Genomic DNA, 9,018 nt, shown 5'->3' on the forward strand with positions numbered 1-9,018 from the left:
AAGCCACGACTTGATACTCTTATTCTCTGTTTTTGAAAGGTACCAATAAGGGGAGACGCCATGGCAGATTACTTTGAGGAAGAGAGTTCTTATGAATCAAGCCAAGGCTCCGATCTTGATGAAGCCGACCAAGCTTGGTCCGATGAAGAGGATGGCTGTGATGGGTCATGTTCTGATGATAACTACTCTATGTCAGAGTATGGAGACGATCCTGCTGAAGCATATCCTGAACCAGAGCCACCTGATTACTCACATGGAGATACCAGCTACCAAGGAGAGTATGAGGGAGAAACTGAATCAAATATCAGTTTCAATAAAGGAGATGAATGCCATGGAGAAGAGACAGAAGGTGATGATCCTGAAGCTGACCAGGAAGGCTCATGGCAAGAGGAAGCTGATTCTGAAATCAGTTTAGAAGAGGCAAATGAGCATGAGGAAAATTTCTCTAAAACGGAAGAAGTCTATGAAGATGTTGATGGAGGAGAAGCAAGTTTCCAATCTGTTAAAGAAGAAGTTGGAGACGAGTCTCATGCTGAAGGCATACCCTGGTGTGAAGTACCTTACTCTGACCAGGAGGATGAGTACCAAGACGAAACTGGCTCACAAACCAGTGTAGGAAACTCTGAGGGAAACTATGGAGGAAAGCCAGACTCTCAACAAGACATTGCTGAAGAAGAAGAGGCCTTAAGTGAGGCTGGAAGAAATGATGATCAACCTGGTTACATCATCTTTGCAGGCCATCATCAGGACCAGAAGCATACTTGTGCTGGGAGAAAGATATGGAACATTGGTTTGATTCTAACCAAGTCCATGAAGAGGATAAGACAGCCATTGCCGAAGACACTCTCACTGAAGATGCCTTTAGAAAGTGGGAACAAGATGCTTACTGGCGACTTGCCTATGATGAACCAGAAGCTACTTGGCAAGAAATGAAAGAACTCTTGTATGAAGAATATGTGAAAGGAGCTGGAGATGAGCTGTTGAATCAGATACGGGTCTATACTAATCTTGAACCAAGGCGGCTGATATTGGCAAAAAGGCCAAATCGAAAGGCTAAGCTCAAAAATGCTCACGACCTAAAGCTACACCAGGAGTCTACACTCATCATCAAGGGAGCAACCGAGCATACAACAGCAGCAAGGGCCAGTGCCGTGCAAGGAGTTCCAACTCCACAAGCCAAAACTCGAGAGCTAAGTACAAAGCCATTGCCTAAGTTCCATGAGAAGAAGAAACCAAGTAAGTCTTCTAAATCTTCAAAACCAGTAGAATTCATTTGCTATAGGTGTCATGAGAAAGGCCACTTTGCTGTAACCTGTCCAACTAGGCTAGTAGTGACTTCTAATTCACTAGAAGTTAACTTGGATTCAACTAGTGAAGTTATATCTCACTTAGTATGTAAATTTCCTACTTCTGGTATAATGCACTTGTCTTGCCCAAAGGCTGATTATGCAGGTCTAAATAAGGACCAGGAGGACGTGGTTTCAAGGTTAAAACAAGAAGAAATCATCCCTGAACCTGACGCACAAGAAGGACTTAAACCAGCCACTAGAAATCCATTGAAACTAGTAGATGTTTCGGTCCAAGCACATGAGGAGGTACAAAATAATTTAAATAAATTAGTGTGCTCTGTTTATGATTCTTCCAAGGCTACCATGATATGCTTGTCTAGTCCCAAAAGGTGTGACACAGGTATATCATTTAGCAAAGGACCTATGAAGCAAAAGAAGGTGATTTTAAAGAGAGATGACAAGGCACCACCAAAAGAGCCATCTTTGCTTAAACACCTCTCTGGAAAAGATGGCACTACGACCAGTAGCATCTTACTTCAGGAAGAACCCCCAGACCAGTCACCAAACAGACTGGCCGTGCCATTGGATGCACCAATCAAGCTTCCAAATCAGGTAAGTGCAACTATCCTTTGTTTGATAATCAATTATTTGGATATTATGCATACTGATTTATTATGCCCTGATAAGTTTGAAGAAAGACTAGGATGCTTAGAAAATTATGTAGAACATAATCCTTGTCTTAGATCCCACTTAGACAAGAAGCAAGAAAATTTTTCATCTACTGAAATTGGAACTCATCAAACCGATTTATATGTTGAATATCCCATGACTGCCATAACACACTTGTCTTTTGCAAAAGAAGTTGAGTTTATGACAGGAACAAACGCTGAAAATTCTGGAGATATTTCCAAGGCTAAGTTCACACCAGGCCGGACCAGAGGGATTATCCTATCCTATCTGTTCAAAGAAGAACCACCAGATGCACCATGCATCACTAAATCAAAATCCAACCAAGGTAAGTCCTTAGACTCCCAAAAGAGGATGAAAGCTGACTTGCTCTATCTTGGTGCAGGTTATACAGTTTCGAGGTCGAAACCTTTTCAAGGGGGAGGGAATGTTACAGGACAGAAACCGTACCTGAACCGAAGCTCAGCCAGATAAGCAACAACTGCCACAACTGCCTCAATAGAGCTACCCGCGACCAAGGGTCATTCAAAGAAGTGCATCTTAACAACCATAAGGAAGTTTGGCATGAAACAAATTTTAACAGAAGGCCAGCTCAACCATTCATCACTGGAGCTTGGAATTACAAGAAAATCTTCACGGAGGAAGAAGTTATGAATTTTATAAGTTGGAGGTTTCCCAGCCCGTTCAGTTGCGAGTATCAGCCTTTAGAAGAGGATTTCAACCCAACCATGAAGCGGCCTTCTACAGATTCAAGCATGGGCTTCAAGAGTAGTGTCTTAGCTTTCCAGGAAGCCCGAAATCAGAAGAATTGGTCAAGGGAAAACCAAGATGCAATCAATTTCCTAAAACCGGCCAAACCGACATCAATTTGGGAAAGTTTCCAACCAACTCGATTTGGTCTGACCCAAGCCTATCCATGGAAACCAGGAGATACTCTAGACCATTCAGAAGACATCCAAGACGTCCATAGATGCACCAGCACCCAGAGGATCAGGCGGATTCTCCTTACCATCTACTTTCCATATCCGGCCACACCATATGCATTCAAGGAAAGTTGTCTCCACTTAATGAGCAAGGACCAACGGCTCTATTCCTTTGAACCAGAAGAAACCAAGATCCTTAAGAGTTTAATCAGCAGCCAGAGACTCCTATTTCGTGGATACTTCTCCAAGATATCAAGATACAAGATCAGTCTACTCCAAAGGCAACAAATCAGCCTAACGGCTAGTTCTCATGGAGCCATCAAAGCCATTGACTCCAAGCATTTTATTTCGATTTATTTTTTTTCCTTAGTTCATTTTCAGACTGTTAGAGAGTCCTTGGTCGAGCCTATAAAGCTCTAGTCTTTGTTTCATTGTAAAGCACCCTTGATCATTTTTAAAGTAATAAGAAATCGTTTTCTTTTAACAAAGTTGTGTATTCTTTGTTGTTCTTTCTCTAGTTCTTTGTGTGTGATTCACTAAGTCCTAAAGAAGCCACGTCCAGAGAGCCTTGTGTGATTCAAGACCATCTGTTCGTCCATTGATTGAGAGAGTCAATCCATATCCATCTATCCACTCCATCCATCGATCCAGCTTGGAAGAGATACATATCAAGCAAGCCGGAATCCATCTTCAGTCATCTAACCAACCACTGATCCTTGTTGAGAGAGACACACGCCCAGCAACAAAGATCCCATCATCCATCTTTCTATCCTTCTTATTTGATTTGTTTTCAATTTCCATATCATTTAGTTTTGAATCATAAAAATCATATTTGCTTCAGTTCATCATTTGTCATATAGTTTGTTTTATGTTCTTCATATAAATCCATAAAAAATCATAAAAAAGTTCATCTTTTGTTTCAGATACAAATCAGCCGGTCTAATCCTCCATCGCAGCCGCCCAGCCGAACGTCCGTCCGTCCTATCTGTCCAAACCGATCAAAAACCAAACCTCAGTCAAGCCATCCGTGTAGTCTGAATCCCAGCCTGCAACAGTGGCTGTCCATCAGTACATATATCAGCACGTTGGTCCTTGGACTCAGCACGCTGACCCTTCCAGTGGACTGTTTGGGTGATTTTGGCCCACGTGAGCTGTCTGTTCTGTACACACAGGACGTCCGTGGGTGTCCGTCAGCACACACAGGATGTCCGTGTGAGTCCGTCAGCTCACATAGGACGTCTGTGGCTGTCCGTGTGTGTCCGTGTCTGTCCGTCAGCACACACAGAACGTCCGTGGCTGTCCATCAGTACACATATCAGCACGTTGGTCCTTGGACTCAGCACGCTGACCCTTCCCGTGGACTGTTTGGTTGATTTTGGCCCACGTGGGCTGTCTGTTCAGTACACACAAGACGTCCGTTGGTGTCTGCCAGCACACACAGGAAGTCTGTGGTTGTCCGTCAGCAAACAAAGGACGTCCGTAGCTGTTCGTGTGTGTCCGTCAGCACATACATGACGTCTGTGGCAGTCCATCAGTACACATATCAGCGCGCTGGTCCTTGGACTCAGCACGGTGGCCTATCCCGTGGCCTGTTTGGGTGAGTTTGGCCCACGTGGGCTGTCTGTTCAGTACACACAGGACGTCCGTGGGTGTCCGTCAGCACAAACAGGACGTCCATGTGTGTCTGTAAGCACACACAATACGTCCGTGGCTGTCTGTGTGTGTCTGTGTGTGTCTGTCAGCACACACGGGACGTTCGTGGCTGTCCATCAGTACACATATCAGCACGTTGGTCCTTGGACTCAGCACGCTGACCCTTCCTGTTGACTGTTCGGGTGATTTTGGCCCACGTGGGGTGTCTGTTCAGTACATACAGGAAGTCCGTGGGTGTCCGCCAGCACACATAGGATGTCCGTGGCTGTCTGGGGCTGTCCGTCAGCACACACAGGACTTATGTGGCTGTCCGTGTGTGTCCGTCAGCACAAACAGGACGTCTGTGGCTGTCTATCAGTACACATATCAGCACGCTGGTCCTTGGACTCAGCACGCTGGTCCTTCCCGTGGACTGTTTGGGTGATTTTGGCCCACGTGGGCTGTCTGTTCAGTACACACAGGACATCCGTGGGTGTCCGCTAGCACACACAGGACGTCCGTGGCTGTTTGTGGCTGTCCGTCAGCACACAAAGGACGTCAGTGGCTGTCCGTGTGCGTCTGTGTGTGTCCGTCAGCACACACAGGACGTCCGTGGCTGTCCATCAGTACACATATAAGCACACTGGTCCTTGGACTCAGCACGCTGGACCTTCCCGTGGACTGTTTGGGTGATTTTGGCCCACGTGAGCTGTCTGTTCAATACACAAAAGTCGTCCGTGGGTGTCCGTCAGCACACACAAGACGTCTGTGGCTGCCTGTGTGTGTCCGTCAGCACACACAGGACGTCTGTGGCTTTCCATCAGTGCACATATCAGCACGTTGGTCCATGGACTCAGCACGCTGGCCCTTCCCGTGGACTGTTTGGGTGATTATGGCCCACGTGGGCTGTCTGTTCAGTACACAGGACGTCTGTGGGTGTCCGCCAGCACACACAGGACATCTGTGGTTGTCCGTGGCTAGCACACACATGACGTCTGTGGCTGTCCGTGTGTGTCCGTGTGGGTCTGTCAGCATAGACAAGACGTCTGTGGGTGTCCGTCAGCACACACAGGACGTCCGTGTGTGTCCGTCAGCACACACAGAATGTCTGTGGCTGTCTGTGTGTGTCCGTCAGCACACACAGGATGTCTGTGGCTGTCCATCAGTACACATATCAGCACGTTGGTCCTTGGACTCGGCATGCTGGCCCTTCCCGTGGACTGTTTGGGTGATTTTGGCCCACGTGGGCTGTTTGTTCAATACACACAGGACGTCTGTGGGTGTCCGTCAGCACACACAGGACATCTGTGTGTGTCCGTCAGCACACACAGGATATCCGTGGCTGTCCGTGTGTGTCCGTCAGCACACACAGGACGTCCGTGGCTGTCCATCAGTACACATATCAGCACATTGGTCTTTGGACTCAGCCCGCTGACCCTTCTCGTGGACTGTTTGGGTAATTTTGGCCCACATGGGCTGTCTTTTAGTACACTCGGGACATCAATGGGTGTCCGCCAGCATACACAGGACATCCATGGCTGTTTGTGTGTGTCCGTCTGTGTCCGTCAGCACACACAGGACGTCCGTGGCTGTATGTGGTTGTCCGTCAGCACACACAGGATGTCAGTGGCTGTCCGTGTGCGTCCGTGTGTGTCCGTCAGCACACGTAGGACGTCCGTGGCTGTCCGTCAGTACACATATAAGCACACTGGTCCTTGGACTCAGCACGCTGGCCCTTCCCGTGGAATGTTCGGGTGATTTTGGCCCATGTGAGCTGTCTGTTCAGTACACAAAGGTCGTCCGTGGGTGTCCGTCAGCACACACAAGACGTCCGTGGCTGCCCGTGTGTGTCCGTCAGCACACACAGGACGTCCGTGGCTTCCCATCAGTACACATATCAGCACGTTGGTCCATGGACTCAGCACGCTGGCCCTTCCCGTCGACTGTTTGGGTGATTTTAGCCCACGTGGGCTGACTGTTTAGTACACACAGGACGTCTGTGGGTGTCCGCCAGCACACAGGACATCTGTGGTTGTCCGTGGCTAGCACACACAGGATGTCCGTGGCTGTCCTTGTGTGTGTCTGTCAGCACAGACAAGACGTCTGTGGGTGTCCGTCAGCACACATAGGACGTCCGTGTGTGTCCGTCAGCACACACAGGATGTCTGTGGCTGTCTGTGTGTGTCCGTCAGCACACACAGGACGTCTGTGGCTGTCCATCAGTACACATATCAGCACGTTGGTCCTTGGACTCAGCATGCTGGCCCTTCCCGTGGACTGTTTGGGTGATTTTGGCCCACGTGGGCTGTCTGTTCAGTACACACAGGACGTCCGTCTAAGTCCTGAACCCTGGCCTCTCGACCTTATGGAGTCCGCAGGCTTACTTATTAATTTCTTTGCTTGTTTGATCCATTTTAAGTCTTTTATTTACTAAGTCATATTCGAATATGAGGTTCATAAACAAAGGAACAGATTGCACAGCGGAATAACAATGTATAAACTTTATATTACTTAGAAACATGAGATTCAATACACAACTTCTTAACAGTCTCATAGACAATCACTAGTTCATCCCTAGCATCATCTAACCACACGTTACACAGCCTCTCACTGAACGAGCCTTCACGGCTCCTTGGCTTGACCAGAACCATCCTTAGTTCCTGAAACCACAACCAGATAAGCATTAATCATAACCGAGAATAGAACGGATTGATTCCACAATGCTTGGCTTGGTTCCTAGAACTTAGATAAACCTCAGTCAACATAATCATAAAACGTATGTACCTACCTACCGTATCCTAAGTCATTCAACCAACCACCCCTTGACTTAGAATCAGATAGATAGTCCAGAATAGATAAACAGAACACACGAACAGATCCGGATCGTCCCCAAAGACCAATCCGTCTAACCGGATAGAATCTAGGTGCGACCGGCCAATGGAGTCCGGCTCAATGGCCCAACGGACTCCCTTACCTGATCCGGTCTTAGGCCTGGATCCAATCGGCCGAGTAAGCCTCAAGCCTAATCCGGAAGGCTTAGCAACCGGTCAGACCTTGCGACTCTACCTTGGCTTAGACAAACCGTGACCTTGTCTTAATTAGACAAGCCATAGGCTGATCCATAAGGATCGGTCCTAACCTGTCCCGAAAGACACCGTTTGGAACATGCACCCTTTGGCCATTCGTGCCTCTTGGACACTCATGACTCTTGACAAGCCCTTTGGGTCATTCCCAACCGTTCGTCCTAACCGCCCAGTCTTGGTGCGATCGGATCATCCAACTAACCGACCCGTGTCTAGGCTAGCGGTTTGGTTATGTTCGGCCAAAGCCTAGGAACGTGTCCCTTGGACTCAACCAACACAACCTTTCGTGTTTAACCAGAGAGACGAGAAGAGAAACGAATTGAAACAGATAAGGAGAACCGGATGGGACTTAGGAACCGAGCAGAGCTGCGATGCGGTCGCATGGACCATCCGTTCGGTCTGATGGAGCCACGGCCCATCACATACCTTGAGAACCACGTCTGGGTTCTCCATGCTCTTCTCCTTGTCTTGATCTCCCATCCTTCACCGGAGTTAGTTCTCAAACGTTCAGAGTCGACGGAACACAACACCACCACAATTGGCCTTTCTCTTGGCCGGAACTCTCTCTTTCTCTCTTTCTTTCTCTCTACGTTTTTCTCTGAGTATTTTACTCTGGAATTGGATAATGAAATCGACCAGAGAGCCCCCATATTTATAGAAAACGAGGGGGTAAGTCTTGCCCCACGAACAGGCACGACTTGCTAGCGAATGGGCACCATCGGCCAAGGGTTGTCCCCTTTCGGCCACTTGCATCCCTTCGCCCTTTCTGATTGGGTTTGGGGTCGGTCACAAGCCCAACCCACGCCCCAGGCTTCCTGGACTTAGCCCACGGCCTTGTCCAAAGACCCAACAGCCCATGGCCTCATGGCCGGACCTCACAGTCCGCCACTGACCCGGACCATCGGCCTAAAGCCCGGACAGTCCGTCTAGCTGAGATGAGCTGACTCTCAGCTGACTAAACTGAGTGAGCTAGTAGTCCAGCTAGTGGAGCTCACTTAGTAGGGACTGAGCTGGTGTGAACTGAACCTAGCTTCATTGAGCTGGCCGAGCTACTCGTCCAGTTCGTCCAGCTACCGTCTTACTCGTCCTAGCTGTCTCTTAGCTTGTATAAGGTTAAGTCTAAGTTTCCTTATGTCCTTAACCTTCTTTCTCGACCATCGAACGCTTGCCTTGATGTCCTAAAACTGGCTTGCATGTTTCCTCGAACCATGGCCGTCCCGACAATCCTATTCAGGATTGCTGACAAACTGATCCAACCCCCTGGTTTCATTCTAGCTTCGGTTTCCCAAGTAATTATATCCTGACCATTACAGTCCCAGGCGACCTTGACCATCTGGACCGTCTTCTTCCTTGTTGCTTTTTTTCATCCTCTCTATGATTCGAACTGGCCTCGTTTCCAAGGTT

General features: G+C 48.2%; 1 protein-coding gene across 1 annotated transcript; it reads left to right on the forward strand.

Annotated features, from left to right (window-relative positions):
* Nucleotides 1-751: 751 nt before the first annotated feature.
* Nucleotides 752-4,142, forward strand: LOC117131094. The gene is made up of 2 exons (XM_033283521.1): nt 752-1,236; nt 1,440-4,142. The coding sequence occupies exons 1-2, from the start codon at nt 780-782 to the stop codon at nt 1,442-1,444; spliced, it is 462 nt and encodes a 153-aa protein (XP_033139412.1). The 5' UTR covers nt 752-779; the 3' UTR covers nt 1,445-4,142.
* Nucleotides 4,143-9,018: the final 4,876 nt, after the last annotated feature.

This window comes from Brassica rapa, unplaced genomic scaffold, assembly GCF_000309985.2.
Source record: "Brassica rapa cultivar Chiifu-401-42 unplaced genomic scaffold, CAAS_Brap_v3.01 Scaffold0834, whole genome shotgun sequence".
Taxonomy (NCBI): domain Eukaryota; kingdom Viridiplantae; phylum Streptophyta; class Magnoliopsida; order Brassicales; family Brassicaceae; genus Brassica; species Brassica rapa.

Bases quoted from the DNA above. Each gene is read 5' to 3' on its own strand.
- LOC117131094 (XM_033283521.1), top strand. From the start codon at position 780: ATGGAACATTGGTTTGATTCTAACCAAGTCCATGAAGAGGATAAGACA.